General features: G+C 35.4%; 2 protein-coding genes across 5 annotated transcripts; both read right to left on the reverse strand.

Moving 5' to 3' along the window:
* Window positions 1–3,916: 3,916 nt before the first annotated feature.
* Window positions 3,917–8,118, reverse strand: LOC124335079 (neuronal acetylcholine receptor subunit alpha-6-like). Of its 3 annotated transcripts, XM_046789103.1 has the most exons (11): window positions 7,423–8,118; window positions 7,172–7,254; window positions 6,300–6,484; window positions 6,016–6,125; window positions 5,659–5,800; window positions 5,528–5,596; window positions 4,933–5,107; window positions 4,611–4,760; window positions 4,508–4,552; window positions 4,318–4,454; window positions 3,917–4,141 (listed from the first exon to the last, which is right to left on the reverse strand). In XM_046789103.1, the coding sequence occupies exons 1-11, from the start codon at window positions 7,518–7,520 to the stop codon at window positions 3,917–3,919; spliced, it is 1,419 nt and encodes a 472-aa protein (XP_046645059.1). In that variant the 5' UTR covers window positions 7,521–8,118. The 3 variants fall into 3 exon arrangements, with proteins under 3 accessions (XP_046645059.1, XP_046645061.1, XP_046645062.1); XM_046789105.1 differs by lacking the exon at window positions 7,423–8,118 and having other exon boundaries at window positions 6,300–7,105; window positions 7,172–7,258; XM_046789106.1 differs by lacking the exons at window positions 3,917–4,141; window positions 4,318–4,454; window positions 4,508–4,552 and having other exon boundaries at window positions 4,656–4,760; window positions 4,937–5,107.
* A 105-nt stretch (window positions 8,119–8,223) lies between these two features.
* On the reverse strand, window positions 8,224–9,973 carry LOC124336215 (snurportin-1-like). 2 transcript variants are annotated; one of them, XR_006917004.1, is made up of 5 exons: window positions 9,657–9,973; window positions 9,342–9,588; window positions 9,099–9,281; window positions 8,586–9,028; window positions 8,224–8,487 (listed from the first exon to the last, which is right to left on the reverse strand). XR_006917004.1 is itself a non-coding variant. In XM_046789932.1 (4 exons), the coding sequence occupies exons 1-4, from the start codon at window positions 9,809–9,811 to the stop codon at window positions 8,639–8,641; spliced, it is 975 nt and encodes a 324-aa protein (XP_046645888.1). In that variant the 5' UTR covers window positions 9,812–9,973; the 3' UTR covers window positions 8,558–8,638. The 2 variants fall into 2 exon arrangements, 1 of the variants encoding a protein (XP_046645888.1); XM_046789932.1 differs by lacking the exon at window positions 8,224–8,487 and having other exon boundaries at window positions 8,558–9,028.
* Between the last annotated feature and the right edge of the window lie 1,277 nt (window positions 9,974–11,250).

Genomic DNA, 11,250 nt, shown 5'->3' on the forward strand with positions numbered 1-11,250 from the left:
GGAGATAGCCCGTGGAGATTTCTCCACCTTCCTCCGAAATCAGACCTATATAGAATCATCCTCCTGTATTCAATTTGGGTCCTTCATTGCTTTTACTTATATTGCTTGACGTGTTGTGTCCTTCAATCTCTACGAGCCCTAATAATTCATCTGAATTTATTAAAGTTGTATTCTTCTTTGAATTTGAAAAAAAATTCAGATACAAGATGCCTAAAGTAAAGCCTGTGGTCTCACTTTTTTCGCAGTGTATTGACTGCATTTGCAAATTTAAATGTAACATTCCAGTTAATGCTAAGCGTTTCAAAACATGGACGGGTAGTCCATGGTCGATCCAGCTAAGAACTGACAGCGAGTCCGGCATCAATCCTTTTCGAACAATACGTAAGTTGCGATGATACCAATGACGCTTACTTTCATTTTCAATCCTCATAATATTTTTTCTTCGGAAACTTTGTATGTAAATTGATGAAATATCTCTAGCCACGGTTCTGTTAGAGGCCATCATCAACTCTCTTTCTCAAAAAAAATATATGTATACCATGAAAAATTTCAACATCGGATATCTCATTACAGCCGAACTTCAAAAGTTAATTGTTCCCTATTGGTACCGTTATAATTACGAACAGTTCTTGACTTTCTTCCCCAAGCTTGAAAAACTGCAAACGTTGGCATTATGTTATTCTAATATTGATAATTCTTGTTTAAAAATCATAGGGACTTGGTGTAAAAACTTACGGTATTTAAAATTATTCTCATTTAAATTTTTTTAAGCATATGTATGTTTATTTGTCGTTTTGTTTTATTTATTTTTATCTTTTTTTTTCAAATAGGATATTGAATGTTAACGGTTGCAATAGATTAACGGACACTGGCATTGAATGGTTAATTCAAAAACCAACCAAGCTGAACAAGACCCTTGAAGTATTGTTGCTAAACTGCGCTGCTGTAACAAAAAGAGGAATCAAAATGGCTGTAGAGAATTTTCCAGCCTTGCAGATCGTCTCGAATGGCAGCACCTTTGATGTTTTATTGGAAATGGCTCAGTCAGCGGCGCAAGCTCAACCACACAAAAATAGTTCATTCACTCATCTAGCCATTCACTCTGTTGGAGTATATACAAGCGGTCAACTTGGATCAGTGATGCGATATTGCCCATCGCTTTTCGAAATCATTATTGAGGTTAAAGTGGGATTCACAGATACTGATCTGTTTTGCCTAACGAGTTTGAAGAACCTACAGACACTCAAACTCTTTTATCATAACGAAAGTTATACTGGAAGAGAAATAACCTTTGACAAGGGCCTTGTTCCAGTACTGAAGGTAATTGGAAGTTCATTAAAAGTTCTTTACCTTTCATACTTCGAATTTGTTGACATTTGGACCGTCGTCAAATTTTGTCCCAATTTAATGGCCTTGACCTTCGACAATCAATGCCAAAGTTTAAGTGTCTTGTCTGAAAAGGAAATAATTGAATTGCGTAATGAAAAAGGGGGAGTTTATTTTAAAGATCTCAAGGTTCTACGGTGCGGCCGTAATATTTCAAATGACATTCTATTTGATTTACTATCTTGTCCTTTGCTAGAGAACCTTGACATAGTATTTTGTGACGCGCTCACTGACGATTTGTTAAAAAACGTAATGGCAAGCGGCTTCTTAAAAAATCTGCAGTTATTACGTATAGAAAACTGTCATTTAGTGACAAAACAGGGATTAGATGAACTTGCGATAAAAGACAATATTCTTAAAAAAATACGCATCTATTTTTGTCAAAAGGTAACTTGCGATAACGTATTTAAATGGCACAAAATTGCTTGTCGTAAAAATTGGGAATTGTCTATAGACTTTCAGAGTTTTGGTACTGAACGTATTAAGTATATCCATTAAAGGATAAATTTCGTGTTTTTAATTACTGGGTTATTATACTTGTGTCTTGTGTCGAAGAAATCGGGAGCAATAAGATAACACGAAAAAATTTTCTCTCTTGTTCTGTTGAATTCCCTTTATTACGCCACCTATATACGGAATATATGAACAGCTATATTTAGAATTCGTATTGTATGAATATTTCTTAATTCGTACACCCGAGTACCGAGCAGACAACCTCTCGAATCACCCCGAATTACCAAAAATCTTGCCTGACAATAAGACTCGTCGATCGTGTGTAGATATTTATTCGCCAAATCGAGAAAAAAAAAATATTTTGCTCGATCTCGTCACATTCCGTCACATTCATCATGGCCGACTTGTTTTGTTTTCAACAATAAAGGAAATCGAGGTCTAAATATCAGACCCTGTTTTTTATTGTTTTCGTGTGGAAATCTGTCGTGAACCGGTATATTATTGAAATGAAAAAAGAACAAGACTATGGAAGTGTTTTATTTTACGTCCTCGAATTGAAAACGAAACGTTCCTTTTTCTTGTCCACACGCATGGACGAAGGTTAAAAAATAAGAGTTCTGCCGCCATTTCTACCGCTCAGCATGGAGAGTCTACTCGTTTTCTTCTGGTAAATACTAAATAGCAACAAGAAAAAACCAACGATGGTTCCAATATAAAAACATAGGCGACCATCGGACGCCAGCTGCCTAAATGGAAGCTACATACATCAGGAAATAACCCAAGTCCTAACGGGTCATTGCAGACTAAATCACCATCTCCATCTCATCAAAACAATCTCATCACCGCAGTGTGAGTGTGGCCATGGCGACGAAACAGTAGAACATTTTCTGTTCCACTGTGCACGATACGCAAGTCAAAGATCACATCTCATCCAGGCGTGCTCAAGCAGCAACAAAGCGTTTCCACCATCGCTAGAGGACATCCCAAAGTTCCGGCACATATGGAAAGAGTTTAAAGACTTCATCCTGAAGACCGAAAGGTTAAAATAAAAATATGTAGTACCGCCCAAAGTCTCAGATCGCAACAAACATAAAGCCCATCACAAATCTTAACTTCTCTCTCTTCGCAACATTCTTAACTTCTCAGCTCGCAACAAACATAAAGCCCACCACGAATATTAGTCTTACCCATCACTAGCGAATCAAACAAATGCCCTCCAAGCCATTGCCTTTTCCAGCTCGTCTGCTCTCGTTCTGCCGTCGCTCTCTTCCTTCTCTCTTCTCCGTCTTCATGCCGGTCTTACCTTCTCCCTGTCACTCGTCAATGCGCAAAACCTATACGATATCTCTTAAATGATTTCTTGCTCCTTCTTTGTGACTTCAAAACCTCTGTTACCAACGTGCTGTTTTATTCTGCTCCCGTATAGTTTTAAACTGATTGTATAGCTTTGTAATAATTTTATATGTTAATCACAACGACACTTGAGCACTGTAACTGTATGGTCTGAGCTAAGGCAACACTCAAAACTGAGTAGGCCTTTCAATAAAAAAAAAAAAAAACATAGGCCTACACAAGAAAAAAAAAAGAAGTTTATAAATAATGAAAAAGACTTTTTTTTTTTTGCTTGTCCACATTAGTTGGAACAGTCCTATTCATGGTATGGCGACAGTAGAACTCCAAAGACAGAAGAACTCCACCGACAATAGAACCCCAATATTTTAATTCATTTTTTAAAAAATTATTTATATGCGACAGTAGAACTCCAAAGACATAAGAACTCCTTTTTAAATATTATTAAAAATACCCGACAATAGAACTCCAGTGCCCGACAGTAGAACTCCACTACGCGACAATAGAACTCCAATAAATTCTTTAATTATTTTCATGTTCGACAATAGACGACAATAGAACTCCAACGATTTTAAAATTATTTTCATGACCAACAGTAGAACTCCATTGAATTTTAAATTATTATTCTATTCATGACTGATTTTCAGAGGAAGATCTGATTTTAAAGGAAAAAAAGTCCCATTACAAATGCTTGTTTCACACTGTATATTTCATACCTGATCTCAAACTAATTGTTCATTATGGATACAAAACCTGTATACCCGATAATAGGAAAAGAAATCATCATACAAATGAAAAACGCAAATCGATCGGAAATAGAAGCAAGTAGTTGCCAACTATGTGCTGCTGAATTACATTGGTTCCATCCTTGGAGTGGTACCGGTTGGTCAACCAAGTTTAAGGGCGAAAAAGACGACGGTGTGTTGGGGTTTTCGTCTACTTCAAAGCAAACCTATTAAATCGTCAGTTTTATTTGTATACATTTCTTGTTTTATTAACAAACTTTATGAGACATTTTAAATCAGAGTGTTATAGAAAGAATCAGAATATGCCTATGAGCTAGCGAAAAGTAGGCCTAAGTCACGTGCCATACAGCACACCAAAAATATGTTTCACATGTAGGCCTACCTGATGTAAAACATTGTCAGGTGAAACTCTAGTTCGAAGTAGGAAACCGAAAACCCTATTTCGCGTAAAGAAGTTGATCCATCGGGGTACCGATTTACACGACCGTTCTGCAATCTTCCGGTTTATCATCGTAATAACTATTTAAATTAAAAAATAAATTAATAGTTCATTGACAAAAAAAAATTCATACCATAGTTCAAACCGCAAAGTAATAAAAGCGTGGAATGAGTGATCACTGTTGTGGCAAGAAAAACTAAGTAATTTATAAGAATTTTTACCATTTTAATATTTACCGACAATAGGAATATTTTTTCCTGTTGGTAATTTCCATAAGAAATAAATAAAAATGAATATCATTCCAAATGAACATGAGTATGCAATCGTCATGCGATCGGTAGACTGGGGTCTCATCCAATAGGTTAGCAATACAAGAATCCATAGACCTGTGCAAAAACCAAAGCAATAGTTTTATTTTTATTTTTGTTAGTTTTATTTTTAAAAACCTAAACCTTAACCTCCAAAATTTAAATTTTAAATATTCTTAGGCCTACTGTTACAGCACACTTTTATAGATCTAGATTAAGCTAAATAAAATAAATAATTTTTTATATTAACCAACAGATGAAATTATGGCAACTTTTTCTGCCATTGAAGATTGACGGTGTAACTGAATAGTGACAATAACGTCTTGATAATGAGGACTGCAACAGTTGAAGTATGAGTTTGTTGTAATAGTAGTATCCGTAATTTTCCATTGTAAATTTCCAGCTTTGTAGTGTTTAAGGTCTGCCTATTTAGCAAAAAATGTTAATAGTAGGCTATTTTCTGTGGAGAAAGGTGAGGTTATCCACTTATCGGGATATTTTTCCAAGTCTCCCTACATAAATATAAATTATATCTTCTAATTCATGTACCTCCAAACGCCCTGTTCCGGTTAACCCCTCACCCTGCTTAACCCAAACCTCCTTTTTGGCACGCGCAAGTAAATATAAAAAATATGTAATCTGTTTTTAAAAAATGCGTGGTTAATAGAATAGAACTTTCGCTTCACCATAACTGTTTCGCCATTCAAATTATTTTAGCAACCAGAAAAAATGTTTTCCAAGCGTTTTTCTAGTTATTTTACTTTATAGTCGTATATGAGTCGCAAAGCGTATGCAATACATATTTATTTAAGTTAGAAGATTATAGTTATTCGTGGTTTTCATACCTTCGTTTGGTTTTCTAAAACACCAAGGAATATCTCGCTGCTATCTAAAGTCCAAGCACCAAACCGAATCTAAAAAAATGTAATTGCCATACAGGGTATTATTAAATTCAAATTTGTTTATTTTGAATTACTTCGCATTTTTGAAATCCGTTTGGCCATTTAGTTAAATCTAGGTCGCACGGTGTTATTAAATATAGACGAGGTATGTAGTAGACCACACCGTCATAAAGAAGAACAGATTGGGATGGAGGCATGGGATCATAGCCTCGCACACTACAGAAAAAATAATCGTTCAACACTAAAATACATATATGTTCAGCACTAGTTGATTTTTAATTTAAAATAATTATTTTTTATTTGGACAGGGTTTAATTTTGTGGTAACAAGTTTGTATTTTTGTGGTTAAAAACAGAAAAACTTAAATTTTCGTTTTTAGTTAACTAATTAAAGTTAAAAATAAATATTTCAAATTTGTAATGAGCATATACCTATTAAAAACCACTATATCCGGTTTCCATAACAGATCCGACATTAATTTCAAGTTGCGCAAATCTCCATAGGCCGTAGGATCCCACTTCATCATACTGTCCACCCATCGCTGTTAAATAAACATTCGTGTTAAGTACCGAAATTAATGTTTAAAATTGTACATAGTATTCGACAAAAAAAATATGTAGTCGAGAGTTATTGCAATTTAAGTCTAAAAGAATTTTTGTCGTCAGGAAGGTTTTCATCGTGATTTTTTTCCAATTATGGGGAAGTATTATCTTACCATTCCAAGCCATCCGTCGGTCTCCAATGTGCTATCCTTCTCATTCAAGACCGCCCGAACGAAACTAAACTGCATGTCCACTTTGATAACTTGTTCACTGTCATTTGATATTGGCCTTGCATGTTTATTGTATTGACGAACATTGAAAAGTTCTTTCTGAAGCTCTTTAATCCAGCTGAAAAACGCTGCAAAGATTAAATTAAAACTATATTTGTAAATTTTCATTTTGATTTTTCTACCAGTCATTAAACAAGAATTAGAAAAGTTGCAATGAAGAATTATAGCGCAAACTCCGTCGGTCAACATCAGGGCTTACTACTTGATTGTTATCGAAACTCTATTCAGTGAGTACTATTCTTTCTACGTATTACACCAGAATTTACTGCAATTTCGCCACCGCCGTCTATGGGGTGATTTAAAACCTTCGTCTTTTCGTAGGAGTTTGGTATGAGTGAAACTGGATTGTTACCAACTTAACAATTGATTATCGATCGATTAACAAAAAAAAAATGATCATTTACATGAACGAACAAATAATACAACGAAAGAAAAAAAAAAGATAAAATAATTAAAGATAAAGAGCCCTAAAAGAAACGGAACATCACGCTTAGTAGACGGATTTTTCTTTAGTGTTCGAGGCATCAAGAAAGTGATGGATGGTTACCGGAAGAACGTGCACTATACAGTAGGCTATAGAGATTTTATCGTGGAAAGTAATCCTTCCATTCCATGTTATAGTTTATTTGTTAAAGGAAATATTATAAGGATTCAAAGTTTGAATGAATGCCAGAATCTGCTTTGACCGACTGAAATAATAATTGAAATCCTTCATGATAAGAAGTCGCCATTCGGAAAACGTCTATATTACTTACGGGAATTCGAATTATTAGGAGCTTCTGATAGCGACGACGAGAAAAACAGCGCCGTTTGCGCCACTAATAGCAGTAATTTCATCCTGTTGTTGAAAATTTGTAAGGAAACTCCAGGTTGTAAATATAACTTCTGTGTCTTTTTTAGATTAATTTTTTGAAATACTATACGCTAAATTTTCAATCAAGCATTAAGATGAATTACAATATTAATAATGAACTAAGAAGAGGAACAGATATTATGATATTCTAACCTTTTGCTATAGACTGTAGCTAGTATTTGGAAACGATGTCTAACGTGGTGTAAGCGGAGACTGACTGGTAGCCAAACTGTAGAAAATGAAAGGGGCATCTACCAATTTTTGTGTGAAGCCACACCTCTACTAAGAACTCCCCCTTTCCACTACTCTATTCCTCTACTTTGGCTCTTTTCCCAAACGTCATCACCATTGCATATGCTAGCGGCCTAGCACTATCTTTTCAACACGTGCGTATAGTCCCTCTTTCAACATGTACAGAGCATTCTGTAATGAAATGAAATTTAGAATTAGGTCTGCAGTTGCTACACTACTGAAACGTGTATAGTCGCGTATATGGTGCGTGTGGTTTGTCAGAAAAAAAAGATTGGACTTCTATGGTTTACTTAATTGACATATACAAGAATAACTGAGAATAACTTCCAAAAGCGTTCGGTAATTTCGCTCAAATTAATTCAGACTTCTAGTTCACTGATTATTTCACGGAATTTGTCCTTTATTATACTTGATGACTTTACCTTAATTTGCTTGTATTTCATTGTAAAGACTTTGGTTGTCTGTAAAGTTTCTCTCACTCTCAGCTTACACGCTCGCCTGACACCTAATTACATTTAAACTATTTTTAACTCCATTCAGTTACTCATACTAATCATCGTCTTTCTATGCTTTATCAAACTGCACTGGCCAATTTCTTCCTTTCTGATACAAACTTGAATACAATTAAATTCAATAATCCGACGTCTTCGTTTCAATAAAATAAGCGTCGCTAGACCTTTGGCTTATTAAAATTAATTATGCCTATGGGAATGCCGTTCTATTTTCGTTAAATAGTGGTTTTCACTAATAGCATAACAGTCTAGAATGTAGCTAATTGATTTAAACATGGCGAAGGATAATATGTCATTGAAAATGGATGGTAAACACTAAACAGTTCAACGGTCAAAGTACATCCCGAAATTTTTTGAAACACTGGAACTTTAAAAAATGGCAAAATGTATACTTAGAAAAATCTGAAATCCTGCAAGTCGAATCAAATCAGGATATGAGCATCACCCGCACCGACTGACGGAAGTTGTTATTATTCATGTGCAACAAAAGAATAAGGATGGAAAATAAATTTAACTTTCACATGTTACATATACAAGCGTTGTAATCAATGCCTTTTGTCAACAATTTAAAACAAGATGAAGTGCTCAAATATTATCACACAGTATTAATCTGTTGCTGACATCTCAACAGAATTTTCCTCGCATTTTGGAGATTTTTTCTTTAAATGTTGCTGGATATTCACATAGCTTACGGGTTTCTTCTGCATGTAGAACTCTGGTACTTTTGCTTTCAAAATCTCCGCAATCATGAATGGTTTGAGCCATCCAACTAAAGGGCTCACTCCCGGAGTATAAAATCCCAATTTGTGATAAAATAGGAGACCGTCCAAAGGTTGCCAACTTTGTTTTTCATCCTCAAGCAAAGCTTCGATATTTTCTTTGATGCAAGGTAAGATGGGCAAAGGAATGAAAGGGTACCGATTTTTTTTCGATTTCATTCCTAATTCAGGGTGTTCGTTGAATTTACCATTCACCCAGTAAAACCTGAATTCAGCCTTTTGGAATACAAAGATAAATTTTCATATAGGATTTGTGTAAAAGAAAAATTCAATAATAGTCATTTACTTCACATCCAAGTAATGGTACTCTACTCCAGCTCAAAACATCCAAAACAAAATAGCATTGTTTGTGTTCATTCCAGAGACAATCAAGAATGGTACTGTCTGAACTTTGTCGAAATCCTCCAGGCAATTGGGATTGGAATTCTGTTATTAGAAATCCACTTTTTGAGTAAACCTTTGTCCATCCCTAAAAGAAATTACAAAACATTAGTTACTTAATCTAATTTTGTGATATAATAGTCTTTACTCTTGAAGCAACAACTAGACATCTTTTTCCAACAGGACAAGGCATAATAAGCCAATTAGTTTCAAAATCGACTGGTACTTCATCAAGCCATTCTGAAAGCATTATTTGATCCTGATATGCTCTTGGAGTTTTTATCTTGGGAGGAGACCACTCCATTTCATCAGGGCTATCTGAAAGATTTCCATCGCCAACACTGAAATCACTCTCTGCCAAACATCTACAATGATTGTAGTAATCATAGCGGCTCCTAGAAATAATATTAGAATTTTTTCATTTCGACATGTGAACAATTGTTGTATAATGTAGTGAATTAACTGTTTTTGATTTTCCAAAGTTCTTCTCCTGCGAACTTCTTGGCTTGTCTTCGAAGTTTTTTTGAATTGTGAAAACCTAGGGTGCGGACTGATAGTGCTGTGCAATTCGTTTGACACATTGAGTGACAGTTCCAAAGAACCAATTAAATTATCCATAATTATTAAAGTTCAAATCTCACTTGACGCAATTACACTTCTAATTTTAAGGAAAGTTAAAAACAATACTTGTACATTTAAACAGAAAGTTATTAGGGATGTGTTTGTGTGACTATGTGTCAATGACTCGTCAATGACTCAATGTTCGCATTGTGTTCGTATGAATCGTATCGTGAAGACGCAGACGACATACAAGAATGCCGGATTGCCGATGCGAAAGCCGCGAAAGCGAATCGTTCAAATTTCAACCTAGCGGCGGAGTTTATAGCTCTGACGGTCTGACCTAGCGGTTGGACGGGAAAACAACAAACAAAAAGTCTAAAGTGAAAATGCAAAATGCGTGGGAAGACGGAGACGTGAGGCAACTGTTATGCAAATGACGAAGGAGATGAGCCAGAAACGAACAAAAGAGTCAAGAACGTCACTAACTTCCCAGCAAGCCCCAATCACGTAACCACGTTCAAAAAGCTGAATTAAATAGTAAAAAGAAGTAAACATTGTGACCACCGTCATGAAACAGTTTACCACCAATATTGTACTAAAGTGACGATGAAGCAGGTCAGCCGCCAAATAAAGTTGTTTCAGAGAGCGGAGGTTCGAAAAGGTCCGCTGAGCTTCAGTTCGACTTGGAATAACTCCAGCATTTCTTACCATAGCACAAAACAAATTTAAGTTGGTAATCAACTCCCTGGTGTAGAATATACATAGTTGACCGCAAATGATGAATATCCAAACGGGTAACACGGTGAAACTGTTTTACAATATATCATTTGATTCTTTTATAAAGTAAATTGATTGAACGAACTTACCCCTGATTTGAGAAAAGTCTGATTAAATTCTGAAACATTTCCAACCAATAAGCAGGTTTATTCGGATGGGTTAAATCCCAATAGATGGAAAATGTCCAGTTTAAAATAACCTTTGAAAAATATAATTAGCGACTAGTTTTGAAAATTGTTATGTTTCAAACGGTTTCAAAGCAAGTTCTAACTGTAAAAAGAACATAGATTAGTCTATGATATATTGGAAACGAGTGAGCCAAGTCGAATCAGTTCATTCAAGAGAACCTGGATCAGTCTATTGACGTTTATTTTCTGACCAGAGAATAGAAATTCAATTATTAGTGTGCGCCTGAAGAATATGTAGATGTTGCTCTGAACAGCCAAAATTAACACGAAAAAAGTCCAGAAACGGTAAAGACGCTGTCTCCATCGGGCCTCAGAATTCTGGATCACAAAAACACCCGTAATTTTAAAAAGAATAGTTAAAGGCGATAAAGCCGAGAGGAGAAACCGATCTCTTAGTGTTCCTGCCATCGCTTGACTCAAGTCAAGTGACCATAATAAGTGCTCGCTAAACATTATATGTCAAAAAGTGTTTAATCCTACGAGTTGCGCACCGTACCTTTTTAATTGACCTCGTTGAATACTCTAAAGACA

This window comes from Daphnia pulicaria, chromosome 1 (genome assembly GCF_021234035.1).
Source record: "Daphnia pulicaria isolate SC F1-1A chromosome 1, SC_F0-13Bv2, whole genome shotgun sequence".
NCBI classification, from domain to species: Eukaryota; Metazoa; Arthropoda; class Branchiopoda; order Diplostraca; family Daphniidae; genus Daphnia; species Daphnia pulicaria.

Bases quoted from the DNA above. Each gene is read 5' to 3' on its own strand.
- LOC124335079 (XM_046789103.1), bottom strand. From the start codon at position 7,520: ATGCCCCTTTCATTTTCTACAGTTTGGCTACCAGTCAGTCTCCGCTTA. The intron at 5,597-5,658 runs GTAATTCAAAAT...ACATTTTTTTAG, and splicing joins ACGGATTTCAAAAATGCGAA to ATTCGGTTTGGTGCTTGGAC. The intron at 4,142-4,317 runs GTAGGCCTACAT...ACGATTTAATAG, and splicing joins CTGACAATGTTTTACATCAG to GTTTGCTTTGAAGTAGACGA.
- LOC124336215 (XM_046789932.1), bottom strand. From the start codon at position 9,811: ATGGATAATTTAATTGGTTCTTTGGAACTGTCACTCAATGTGTCAAAC. The intron at 9,589-9,656 runs GTTAATTCACTA...TATTATTTCTAG, and splicing joins ACTTTGGAAAATCAAAAACA to GAGCCGCTATGATTACTACA. The intron at 9,282-9,341 runs GTAAAGACTATT...AATTTCTTTTAG, and splicing joins GTCTAGTTGTTGCTTCAAGA to GGATGGACAAAGGTTTACTC.